This window comes from Chiloscyllium plagiosum, chromosome 12, assembly GCF_004010195.1.
Source record: "Chiloscyllium plagiosum isolate BGI_BamShark_2017 chromosome 12, ASM401019v2, whole genome shotgun sequence".
In the NCBI taxonomy this organism is placed as follows: Eukaryota; Metazoa; Chordata; class Chondrichthyes; order Orectolobiformes; family Hemiscylliidae; genus Chiloscyllium; species Chiloscyllium plagiosum.
The window spans coordinates 37,891,874-37,905,701 of NC_057721.1; the positions used below are offsets into that span (position 1 = coordinate 37,891,874).

At 39.5% G+C, this 13,828-nt stretch overlaps 1 protein-coding gene across 2 annotated transcripts in view; it reads right to left on the reverse strand.

Annotated features, from left to right (window-relative positions):
* srpx (sushi-repeat containing protein X-linked) overlaps window positions 1-6,016 on the reverse strand; it is a 72,709-nt gene extending 66,693 nt beyond the window's left edge. For both annotated transcript variants that reach the window (XM_043701581.1, XM_043701580.1), the window contains exon 1: window positions 5,889-6,016. In XM_043701581.1, the coding sequence (XP_043557516.1) occupies window positions 5,889-5,955 (67 nt within the window). In that variant the 5' untranslated portion in view covers window positions 5,956-6,016. The remainder of the gene's footprint in view (window positions 1-5,888) is intronic.
* Between the last annotated feature and the right edge of the window lie 7,812 nt (window positions 6,017-13,828).

Genomic DNA, 13,828 nt, shown 5'->3' on the forward strand with positions numbered 1-13,828 from the left:
GGGCCAGTGTAGTTGCGGAAGGTGGACTGTTCCACATATCCTATGAAGAGGCAGGCATAGCTGGGGCCCATGTGGGTGCCCATGGCTACTCCTTTCGTTTGAAGGAAGTGGGAGGATTGGAAAGAGAAGTTGTTCAGGATGAGGACCAGTTCAGTCAGTCGAAGGAGGGTGTCAGTGGAAGGGTACTAGTCGGTACAGCGGGAAAGGAAGAAGCGGAGGGCTTTGAGTCCTTCGTGATGGGGGATGGAGGTGTACAGGGACTGGATGTCCATGGTGAAGATAAGTCGTTGGGGACCGGGGAAGTGAAAATCATGGAGGAGGTGGAGGGCATGGGTGGTGTCCCGAACGTAGGTGGGGAGTTCTTGGACTAAGGGGGACAGGACTGTGTCAAGGTATGCGGAGATGAGTTCGGTGGGGCAGGAGCAGGTGGAGACACTTGGACTAAGGGGGACAGGACCATGTCAAGGTATTTCCAAATACATGTACATCCTGTCCCTCAGGATTCCCTCCAACAACTTGCCCACCACCGAGGTCAGACTCTATAGTTCCCTGGCTTGTCTTTACCGCCCTTCTTAAATAGTGGCACTACGTTTGCCAACCTCCAGTCTTCTGGCACCTCACCTGTGACTATTGATGATACAAATATCTCAGCTATTGATGATACAAATATCTCAGCAAGAGGCCCAGCAATCACTTCTCTAACTTCCCATAGAGTTATCGGGTACACCTGATCAGGTCCTGGGGATTTATCCACTTTTAACCATTTCACGACATCCAGCACATCCTCCTCTGTAATCTGGACATTTTGCAAGATGTCACCATCTATTTCCCTCCGGTCTATATCTTCCATATCCTTTTCCACAGTAAATACTGATGCAAAATATTCATTTAGTATCTCCCCCATTTTCTGTGGCTCCACACAAAGGTTCCTTGCTGATCTTTGAGGGGCCCTATTCTCTCCCTAGTTAAAGGTTTTTCAATGCAGCTGTTGTGCTTTACAAACCCTGCCGTCCCTATCCTATGTGTCTCATTCATTACTGCTGTTCTTACTGGTCAATAATGCCTCAAACTTAAAATTCTCATCCTTCTTTCTGGTTTCACTTCTTGTCTAGTCACAGAATGCCCAAGAACTCTGAATTGTTTTGACTCCAACCACTAGTGCAACTTTACCTCCTTCCCACTGTCCAGGAACACATTGTGGAATTCTCTCCCTAAGCTTATCTGCCTGCACCTTCTCCTTTTTAAATGTTCATCAAAACAACCACTTTAACAGTCCATTGTGACCATTTCAAAAATCCTGATCTTTGGTTCTATTTCTTGAAAATCTATTTTTGTGTTCGTGAAATGGCTTCTGCTTTTAAATGCTAAAGGCACGATATTAATACAAGTCGTTTTGGACATGATAGGACCACAAGAAGGAAATCAGCTCTATTGCTGCTTCCTCAGTTGCAAGTAAAGCCTCCATATCGCTTACTCTAATTTGAGAAGAGAGGTGCTGGAAAAACACAGCAGGTCAGGCAGCATCCAAGGAGCAGGAGAATCAATGTTTTGGGGATAGGCCCTTCATTCAGACTTCTGCTTGAAACACCGATTCTCCTGCTCCTCGGATGCTGCCTGACCTGCTGTGCTTTTCCAGCGTCACACTTTTCAACTCTGAACTCCAGCAACTGCAGTCCTCACTTTCTTCTCCAGTTACTCTAATTGCTAACTGTCTGTCAGACATCTTGCCCTTGTATGACAATCCACAACTTAAAACTCAAAATGCAATTTTAAAAAATTGGTTAAAAAGCTTTGCCAGCCTTCACACGATGGAGATTCCTTGTGCTGCCAGCAGCAGGGTATTAAGCATGGGGTTACATCAGGAATGGATGGAGACAGGGATATGATTGGTATATGCACAGTTCTACCATCAGTGACCTTTCAGAATGGAATTTTTGCAGTGATGATTCAGTGGCAACAGCAACACAGTTACCTCTTTCTGCTTAGCTCATGGTTTGAGAATCAGTCTGGACTGCGGGAATTGATGTCTTAACCAGGCATCCTTACCTAGAACATCTTTGTAGATTGTGACAAGGATGTATTATGATTTATATGGTTATTACACACAGATTCAAAGTTTTGTGTTGGATTGTGAATTCAAATTTTAACCTATTCCTTTGCATTGTACAATCAAATTAAATCTGTAATCATGTCACAAGTACAATCCAGGTAATATTTTATATCAGATCGTGTCATTTGATCAGACAACCGGCTGTCTGTACCAACTTGCCACTGACAACACAAAATATTACATTAAATTAAAATAAGCCATTACGTTTCGAAGAAAAGATTTGGAATGCAGTATGTTTAACATGGTCTCAGGATTCAGGTGGTTTTGGCATGGACGTACCTTGTTACCATGACCAGATTGCCAAATGACCAGCATTTTTTGGATGCATCATCATCTGTTCTACCATTTAAGTAACTTCTGCCCTCCATCTGTCACTGAACATTCCCTTTTATTCTTTTCTCCTCTTCCTGTTTTCCCTGCCTGTTTACTCTTAATGCCTGTTATGTCCTTTTCAGTTCTGATGATGGGACATAAAATTGAAATGTTAACTCCTTTTCCCCTCTCTAGATGCTGCCTGACCTTCCAACTATTTCCAGTACTTTCTGGTTATAGTTTTAATTTCCAGTAGCCACAAAATTTTGTCCTTGGCAAGGTTTACCCACTAGCATGCATTTCTTAGAAGACAGCATATAGGTAATGATGTTCCCATAAAATGCTATTTTTATCTCATCTTTCCCTTTGGCTTGCTGCAGTGAATCTTGTAGTTGGTTTATCCTGAAGTGATATTGTCCCGGTAGTACAGGAGACATATACTGAATTCACTGGCAGGTAAACAATCACTGCTACTCCAGCTGAAGCTTTACTTACAAAACAGCCAGGGTGGCTATCATTACATAGAAAGGACAATGCACTTGGAAATTACAGTCGCAATAACTTGCAGAAACACAAACATTGCAAGGTTAGAAGAAGAGTGACCAAATATTTGATTATAAAGGTTACTTAGACACAAAGGTAGAATTGGATGCTAAAGATTCCTGGATATTACATGTTAAGGACAGATAGCAATGGAGAAAAGAGGATTAAGGAAACAATTATAATGCTGCAGAATGGGGATGTCCAAGAGGAGTCAAGGATGCAATCTGTTTTGTTAGAGCCACAAAAAAAATGTAATTGCCTCACAAATTAGAGTCAAACATTAAAAAAAAAGTAACAAAAATTGACTACCTTGAAAGATGACAAAACAGAGGAAGATAGGAATGTGGGTTGGCCATTCAGCCTATAAAGATTGCGCTATCATTAACATAAATAATGTTTTTTGAACATTTCAATGCCTTTTACCTGCACAGTCCCTAAAATTCTTTACAACATTGATAATCAAAAACATTATCAACTTCCACCTGAAACATACTAAATGATTAATGCTCCACTGAGAAAAACAACCTTTCACCGAGCAACTTTATTTATAAATTGTGCCCAACCAGGAGAAATATCTTAGCTGCAGCTACCCTGTCTATCCCTTTAAGTATTTTGTGGATTTCAATTAGGTCATCACTCATTCTTTGAAACTTTAGAGAACACTGACCTAGTTTGTCCAATCTCTCTTCATAGGGCAGTTCCACTTTTGCAGGATCAAGCCTGGTGAACCTTTGTTGAACTCACTTTGTGGCAGCAATAACCTTCTTGAGGTAAAGAGACCAAAACTGCACACGGTACTCAAGGTGAAATCTAACTAGGCTCGTATACAACAGATGAAAGACTTCATTACCCCTGTAGTTAAGTTCTCCTGTGATAAAGGCGAACATTGCATTAGCCTTCCTAATAGCTTGCTGCACCTGCATGTCAACCTCAGTGACGTACTGACAAAGCACCTTGGTCCTTCTCCACATCTCAACCTTTTACCATTCAAGAAATAGTCTGTACTAGTTACTCCTACCAAAGTAGATAACCTCACATTTTTCCACAATATATTCCATCGCCTAGGTCTGACCCACTCACTAAATCATCCAAAATCTCTTAGGTTATTTTACATCTTCTACACAACACAAATTCCTGCTTAGCTTTGTGTTATCCATAACTTTGGACATATTACATTTGGTCCCCACAATCAAATTATTGATACATATTATCAACAACTAGGACCCAAGCTCTAATCCTTCTGGTACCCCACTAGTCACAAGTCCGCCAATGCAAAAATGACCCAGTTAATCCTACCTTGTATCCTGTCTGTTAGCCAATCAAATCCATGCCTGTACATTACCTTTCATCCAATGTGTTTTAACTTTGATAATCAACCTCTTGCAGAGGACCTTATCAAAACCTCTCTGTAAATGCAAGCATATTCTCCTTTATCTATTTTGTTCATAGCATCCAAAAGAAACACCAAGATTGTCAAACATGATTTCTCATCTACAAATCCATGTTGACTACATTACACAGCTCTGGAATAGGTAGGATTTACAATGGCGCATGTGCTAACAGCGTCATGGCATTGCAGTGGGGAGAAGTCATGTGACGAAAACTTTTAATGCACTTAAACACAGCTAGCAATCTGGAGCATCATGATGGTTCAGTGGTTAGCACAACTGCCTCACAGCAACAGGGTCCCAGGTTTGATTTTAGCCTCGGGTGACTGTGTGTGGAGTTTGTACATTCTCCTTCTGTCCGCATGGGTTTCCTCCTACAGTCCAAAGATGTGCAGGTCAGGTGGATTGGCCGTGCTAAATTGCCCATAGTGTTAGGTGCATTAGTCAGAGGGAAATGGGTCGGTGTGGACTTGTTGGTCCAAAAGGCTTGTTCCACACTGTAGGTAATCTAATCAAATTTCAGCCTTGGAGTTTGCAGTGATCAGACAGCCACATTAGATTTTAAGATCAATTTGAAAATCTTAAATTCAGTGCATTTTGGGATGAGGGAGGGCAGGGAACAAGAGTGGGCAAACACAGCTAAGTTCTAAACTCTGACAACTGGAAAATGCACGTTTACTAGCACTTTTGTCCACTTTTTAAAGAATTTAAAAAGAAATATGAAAGCGAATGCTGAAGAAACTCAGTATCAGCGGAGAGAGAAAATGAGAGCTAATGTTTCCAGTCTAGTATGACTCCTTCAGAACTGCACATCTTAACGATGAAATAAAACTTTGGTGGGTGTCCCAATTTAACATGTTTTCACTTGGCATTTCCAAATTATCTCGCAAGTTTACAGCTATGCATACAGAGCTATTTTCGGTGCGGGACATGGAAGTGTGTATGTACACATTGTAATTCAATGCTGGCTGTAACTGCCTCTTTCTGAAGGGGAACAATGCCACGCTTTAGGCGCTGCTTACTGTACTGTGAGAAGTGGCCTCGGGACGCACGCCTCGCATAAAGAGATGCCATTTCCTTTAGAAACGCAAATTTCTGTCAGTCCCTTCTGAAAACCGAATGCTCAATACATTCCGGTGGATTTTCTCCCCACGCAATTACAAACCAGCACCAACTTCTGAAACTGCACAAAGTCGTTAACCCAATCCCCACCCCCTCCCTGCAGCCACAAGCACCAAAAGGCATGCAAAAAAAAACCTCTCCCTTTCAAGCTGACTCGCTTTAAAGTAGTTGGGATTTGAAGTTTTTTGGGGGGGGATGTGGCTTTTGCGTTTTCCCTTCAAATCGGTCTAACCCCCGGGAAGGCTCGCAGTCAGCCTTGGATCCACCATCTAACCCCATTTTCCTGCAGGGAGCTGTTGTGCACGCCAGCGATAAATGAATAAAGACCGACTTTGTCCTTTAAAAAAATACCAGAAACATAAATTTTGCAAAGGGAAACTTATCTGGGACCACACAAAGGCACAACTACCTACCTCCGTAAGCCTCCGCTGTGAAGATGCACACAGTAGACAGAAAAATGCATTTGATTGGAATGTCCATTCTGAGCGCGGCTAATTTCCCCTCAACGTATAAAAAAACTTACATTAAACTGCTCCGACTAAACGCCGCCTTTACCGGAAACCACTTTTCCAAGCCAGTCCCAAAAAATACCTGATCACAGCCGGCAATGTCCAACTGCTGTGCCCAGCGAATGAACGCTCTATAACTAATAACGATAGTGAATGTGAGTGAATGGGGACAGTCTTCAGTATTAACTGATACTTCAGTAGCTGTCACAATTTCCCAGAGCACTGGGAAAACATGTTTCTGCATTTTCAAACAGTATACTGTAGATATAATGTTGGAAAAAATTCAGTTTAGTACAGGAAATTACATTTTTTTCTATTCAATCTTTAAAAGCAAAACTAAGTTTCTAATTACATTGGATTTTATATACACACACGCCATAATTTATTTTTTCTAATCATACTGCGGTACAGCAAGCACAGTCCGCTTCCTCCTATCTTAATCAGAGATTTTGAACTCTGCTCTCATCCACATATCTTCTGACTGCGACTAAATCATTAGCAACAACACAATAACATGCTGCTGGCAGCCACTAAACAAAAGGCAGTTTAATTGTGAATTGCTTTCAAAATCTTTAGACATTCCAAATTAATGGTTAATCAAGACTTTTTTAAGAATATCGGATTTGTAAGAAAAAATGACCACAGAAAATAGTATACATTGTAATATTCACAAGGCTGTTGTATTACAAATACACCACTGATGCATGGGATGACAGCCTTGGTATTAATTGTCCTGATGCTTTTGTTCAGCCAAGTTCTCAGGCTCTTGGCGGTGAAATGGTACTGTCCCTTTCTGGGCCAGAAAACCTGAGTTCAAGTCCATTTGATCCAGATGTGTGTAACAACATTTCACTACAGGTCAATTAAAATTACTGTAGCGAAGCCTTATCTCAGTCTATTTTGAGATGTTTACCAGCAACAGCTTTACTTAAATGTATATAACTACCTCAAGGCAAATCAAAGATCGCAATACAATGGATGTTGGGTGGAGGAAGCTGATAAAGGTATCCAAAATGGATTTTAAAGATGATTTTACAGACATAAAAAAATTATTTTTAACTATGCTTAGACCACATAGAAGGCAACTCACTAACATATCTTCAAGGATAGTAAGGGATGAGCAACAGTGCTGGCCTTGCTAGTCTTCACTGCTTACTCTGTTCCAAAGGAAAACATTCATTGTCTATCCAGTTATTTTTTCATAGCTAAACATAGCCATTCCTGGAAACATCTGTGTAAATACCTTTTATACCCCTCCAGTGCAATCACATCCTTCCTGTAATGTTGTGACCAGAGTTTTGCACAGTACTCCAGCTGAGGTTTCATCTGATGTTATTTACAATTCCATCACAGCCTCCCTTTTTTGATATTCTTCACCCCAGCTAATTTAAGGAAAGTATCCAATATGCCTTCTGAACTAGCTTATCTTATGTTACCTTCAGGGGTCTGTGGGCATGCATAACAAGATCTGTGTTGGTATACATTTCTCAGTATCAAGTCTCACCTGCTCCAGAGGTGTGTAATAACATTTCTGATCATTCACTGTGTATTCCCTTGCCTGGCTTGCTTTCCACAAACACATTACTGCAAGTCGGATTCCATTTGCCATTTTTCTGTCTATCTAACCAGTCCATTGATATTTTCTCATAGTTTACAACTTAATATCATCCTTAATATCAACCATACAGCCAATGTCATCATTGGCAAACCTCTTAAATATGCCCGTGACATTTAAATCTAAATCAACAACATATACCTTGAAAAAAAAACAAGGGACCTAATATTGAGCCCCGTAGAAAGCCGTTGGAAACAACATTCCAGTGAAAAAAGATCCATCAGCTACTAACCCTTATTTTATGCCACTGAGCCAAATCTGGGTCCAACTTTCCACTTGAGCCTGGATTCTGTGGGCTGTACGTTTCTGGAAGTGGACAGTCAGATTAGGATGCCAACAAATACCACAGCATGGGACCAAAGCAGTTGAAGGCAAAACCATTTTCAGGTAAACAAACTATGTAAATGCTATGGTTACAAGAGAATCTCTGCGATTTTATATTCTGAAACAAATACCTCACCAAAATTTCTCTGTTATCTACCATGCAGGTCAGGTGTCTGATGGAATAGCTTCCGTTGGCCTGGATGGATGCAGCTGGAACAGCATGCACGATGTAACACAAAGCTTGGTCAGCCCTCCATCCACCATATGGCTACAGTGTGCAGAAACAGATAACACCTGAAATACTGAATAATGTGTATGCCCATTTTGACAGTCTCTCTCGTGAAGTCAGTTTATTAGATTTCTGAATTTCATATTTTCACAAACTGAAATGATGACCTTTTACCAAAATCCAGAGCAGTGAAAATTGATTTGTTGTTTTAATTTACTCATGGGATGTCGATGTTGCTGGCTGGGCCAGTGTTTGTTCCCATCCCCAACTGCCTCTAAGGAGGTGACAAACTGTCTTCCTGAATGGCTGCAGTCCATGTGGTGCAAGTACACAGTGTATTATGGAGGGAATTCCAGGATTTTGACCTAGCTACAGTGAATTATCGTTCCAAGACAGGACGTTATGTTTCCATGTTATGTGCAGTCCTCGTTCTCCTAGGTGACAGAAGTAAATTGTTTGGAAGGTATTGTTGGAGAAGCCTTAAGTTCTGCAATTCATTTTGTCGATAACATATGCTGATGCTATTTAACATCAGTAGTGGTTGCTTTGTTCAGGATGGTGCTGAATTTCTTGATTGTTGTCAGAGCTGAAGCCTTCCAGGTAAGCAGTGAATATTCCATCACACATCCAACTTATGCCTTGTAGATAGTCGATAGGTTTTGGTGAGTTAAGTTAATCACTGCAAGATTACTAGCCTCTGACCTGTTCTTGTAGCCACAGAAGTTATATGGCTGTCCAGTTCAGTTTCTGGTCAATAGTAACCTCAAAAATATTGAATAGTGGGGATCCAAACAATTATAGTGCCATTGAATGTCAAGGAGCAATGGTTAGATCCTTTCCTGTTGGAGATGGTCATTGCTTGGCACTTAACAGCCCAAGTCTGGATGTTGTCCAGGTCTTGCTGCATACCAACATGGGTAGGATCAGTATTTAAGGAGTCACAAATGGCCTTGAACATTGTGGAATTATCAGGGAGCATCCCCACTTGTGATGGTGAAAAAATCATTGATGAAGCAGCTGAAGATGGTTGGGCATAGAACAGAACTCTCAGAAACTCCTGCAGAGATGTCCTGGTGCTGAGATGATTGACGTCAAACAATCACAACCATCTTCCTTTGCACTAGATATGACTCCAACCAGCAGAATTTCACCCCCTGATTTCCCTAATGGGATCGCCACTTGAGCAATCACAGAACTCTCCTACTAGGTAAAGGATTTTCTCTGGTGAAATGGATCACCCTCTAAAGAACTATCATATAGCTTACAGCATCTATACATTCCTTTAAGATACAAAAATTTAAAAAGGTCAGTCAACCATGGCTGACAAAAAGAAGTGCTGTTAAAGAAAAGGAATACAAAGTTGCCAGAAATTGTTGTGAATCTGTGGATTGGGATGTTTTGAGAAACAGCAAAGGAGAACAAACTAATTGATAAGGAAAAAGAGAATAGAATATGATCACACTCGAACAAAAAACATGAAAATAGGCTGTAAAAACTTCTATAGGTGAGTAAAAAGGAAATGTTTTGCTAAGATAAATTACAAGCAGTGTCAGAATAAATAATGGGGAATAGAGAAATGGTAGAAAAACCAAATTATTACTTTGTGTTTGATTTCACTGAGAAAGATAAAAGCAATTTTCCAGAATCAGATATCCAAGTGACTAGGGGGGATGAAGAGTTGAAGGAAATTAGTAAGATGGTAGTACAGGAGCAATTATTGGACAGAAAGATGATAAGCCTCTGGGATCTGATATGCACATACAGGAAGGTGGCAATGGAATTAGTTATATTGGTGATCATCTTCCAAAATTCTATAAGTTCTGCAGATTGGAAGCCAACAAATACCATATCACTACATAAGAATAGAGTGAGAGAGAAAATAGGAAACATTTTAACCTTATGAGAGTAGAATGGAAAATACAAGAATCTATTTTAAAGTGTGTAATAAATGGATACTTGGATAATAATAATCTGATTTGGTCTAGTCATTATGGATTTGAGAGTGGGAATTCGTGATTGACAATCTTGTTGGAGTTTTCTGAGAAGGTTAACAAAATTGACAAAGGGGTATTGATGGGCATCCTTTTAAGAAGGCATTTGATAAGAGACCCATGGGAGGTTGGTTAGCAAAACTAAAGCACAAGGGATTGTAGGTAATGTACTGGCATAGATTAAGAATTAACTAACTGGCAGAAACCAGAGAAGGAATAAATAGATTATTCTCACATTGGCAGGTTTTAACTAGTGGTGTACTGAACAAATCAGTTCTTGGAACCCAGCTATTCACAAAATAAATGAATGATTTGGATGTAGGGACCAATGTGATATGTTCATATTTCTTGATGATGCAACACTAAGCAGGAATGTAGGTTGTGAGGAAAATGTAAAGTACTTTCAGACAGATTTCTTCGCAAGAGGCTTAGTAAGGTGGCAAGAATGTTGGATCTGTAGATAAGAATGAGGTTATCTACTTTGGTCAGATGTACAAACTTTTTTTTAAATGTAAGAGGTTGGAAAATGTGGATGTAAAGAGAGAAGGCTGTACATCCTCCTTAAGGCTCACATGCACGTGCAGCAAGCCATTAGGAACGTTAATAGAATGTCAGCCTTTAATGTAAGAGGATTTGGGTACAGGTGAGTGAAGATTGCTTCAACTGTATAGAAGCTTGGTTAGACCACATCTGGAGTAGCATGCAGTCTTGGTCTTCCTACCTCAGAGAGGATATTACTGCCATAGAGAGAGTACAATTTGCCTGCAAAGCACATAAGACAACACTTTTCACTGTACAAGTCAGATCTCAGACTGAAATCTGTCTCAACAGATCATATTCTGTTTAATTTTTTGCTTTAATGAGGTTGGTCTTTCATTGAAAAACACACACATAGTGCTACCTTTATGAGATTAACAATAACATATGATACACATGACAGTAATAAATCAAATCAAATGCTAAATCTAATCAAATCGTACAACTGTGCTTAGACCTTCTCAGCTTCAAATAACCACTTCAGGGTTTTAACCAAACACTTCTCATCTGAAACTTTTAAACTCAACGCTGGCATCGAAGTAACTTCTTCCTAAACTACCTCCCTCCCTCGGAAGTAGTTGCATACACATCTAGCTTCAGCCAAGCCTTCTGCAAAAACTGTTCAACTGAATCCCAAAGGCTTTTTTTCTGGCTTTTGGTGTTTTCTGTAAGTGCTAAAGAAATTCCAAAATCCTTTATTTGAAAAACAAATGCACTGCACCATTCAATTTGATCATCCATAACAATTTACCAATGTAAACAAATTCCCGTTAGTCTCCCCAGCTATCTCTCCTGGACTCTTTTTAAAATCACCAGAGCTACAAGAGTTAATTATTAAACCACTTCAGGCACACAGAAAATCTGTATGCCACCTGTTCAAAATTCAAAAATCCAAATCAAATGATATTTGATTCCTTTAACCTGATGGAATATTGAAGTCACAACACCAACAAACATCACAAATGTTATATTCTAATCAAAGGATAAAAAGGAAGGGTTATGATTGGTCCTTATTGTCTGTCAGGATCTCTTTACTCTCTAGCTTTGTACAATGAAACAGTAGTCAGTTTCCTAAGACAACCAGCATTATACCACATTGTGTAATAGAAATACACTTAAGAGCAGTGAATATTCCATCTGGTCATTTGCAAAGGCAGGCCACATAACCATATCATCCTATTACTTTCAGTTACTCTGTTAGTTCTTTGTCAAACTTGTTAAAGTTGTTTGTTCATTTCAGGCTGGATAATTTTTGAACTGCTCATGATTTTAGACACATGTCTAGACTGGTTTTCTCTCTTCCCACAACTCTCCCTGTGTAAATGGGAAAAAAAAGTAACTATTTCTGCAAAAAAAGTAAGAGACAAGAAGCAGATCTGCAAAATCCTACATAATTTTAATGAGAGGTTTTAACATTTTTTAAAACTTATTTAATATCTTACAGCATTAATTTCCTCAGATTAATTTCCTCAAGTCAATTAAAGTTTTATTTTTACGCTTTCATAGATTATGTGCATAGGAGATCAAATGCTCGAATAATTGTATGTATCTGTGTTCACGTCACTAAAGCTGAAAATGTGTTGCTGGAAAAGCGCAGCAGGTCAGGCAACATCCAAGAAGCAAGAGAAGCGACATTTCGGGCATGAGCCCTTTTTCAGGAATGAGGAAAGTGTGTCCAGCAGGCTAAGATAAAAGGTAGGGAGGAGGGGCGTTGGAAATGCGATAGGTGGAAGGAGATCAAGGTGAGGGTGATAGGCCGGAGTGGGGGTGGGGGCGGAGAGGTTTGACCTCTCCATACCCACCCCGACTCCGGCCTATCACCCTCACGTTGACCTCCTTCCAACTATCGCATTTCCAACGCCCCTCCCCCAAGTCCCTCCTCCCTACCTTTTATCTTAGCTTGCTGGAGACACTTTCCTCATTCCTGAAGAAAGGCTCATGCCTGAAACGTCAATTCTCCTGCTCCTTGGATGCTGCCTGACCTGCTGCGCTTTTCCAGTAACACATTTTCAGCTCTGATCTCCAGCATCTGCAGTCCTCACTCCCTTCACATCACTAAAGGCAAATAAGTTGTTGCAATTATAACAAATTAAAGTTTGGCATGTAGCACAATAGTTCATTAAAAACTATATTTTCAAAAAGTTGCAGTTATTTCAATGGGTTTTCAATTATATTATCTGTGCCTATACAAAGTTTACTGATTATGTCTAAATGTCACAACAGATATGAGAGCTAATCATATGGATGGCTGAGAGTTACTTTGCTTTCCAAATGATCTTTCTCATAAGACTAGCTTACCACATAATAGTCTAGACTAAGCAATGTCCAAAGACCCACCATTTTGAGTCTACATATGTCACTAACACTTTTATCAAAATATGATAAATTCCTGACTTAAAATGTACCTCAGTCCCCTATAATTCCAGCTAGAAAGAATAAAGTAGATAAGCATTTGTTACAAATAAAATAAAATGCCAAACTTTAATTTGTTATAATTGCGACAACTTATTTGCCTTTAGTGATGTGAACACATACATACAATTATTCGAGCATTTGATCTCCTTTGCACATAATATATGAAAGCGTAAAAATAAAACGTTAAGCATATATTATGAAATAGGCATCCTATAATAAAAGGAGTAACTTGCATTTATCGAGTGCCTATTACAACCTCAGTGTCAGGCATTTTAAAGAAAACAATTCACGGGGTCACCAAATTGTGGGTATAGCAATTATCATGAAGATTATGAAAGACTACAGGGGAACATATATAAGCAATTAGCTTGGGTAGATAGATAACATGTTGTTTCATATAGAAGAATGTGAAGGAATATATTTTCTATGTATGACAAAAGTAAATAACTTAAATTGTGTTATCATAAATGCAATGGAGTCACCCAGCTATGTAGGCACAAATCAAAATGATTGAAACATGTTGCTAAGATCATTTTTATAAAAAGATGAATGGAAATCTCATTTTCCATCTAGATAATGCATCAGTAAAATAGTAAAGATGCTGGAAATGTTGGTCAGAGCTGGAAATATTGGATATGTACCGCAGGTCTAGTATGATCTATGGAGAGAGAAAAACAATCTTAACATTCTGAAGAAGAGTAATCAACCTAAAACATTAGCTCCTCCTATTTCT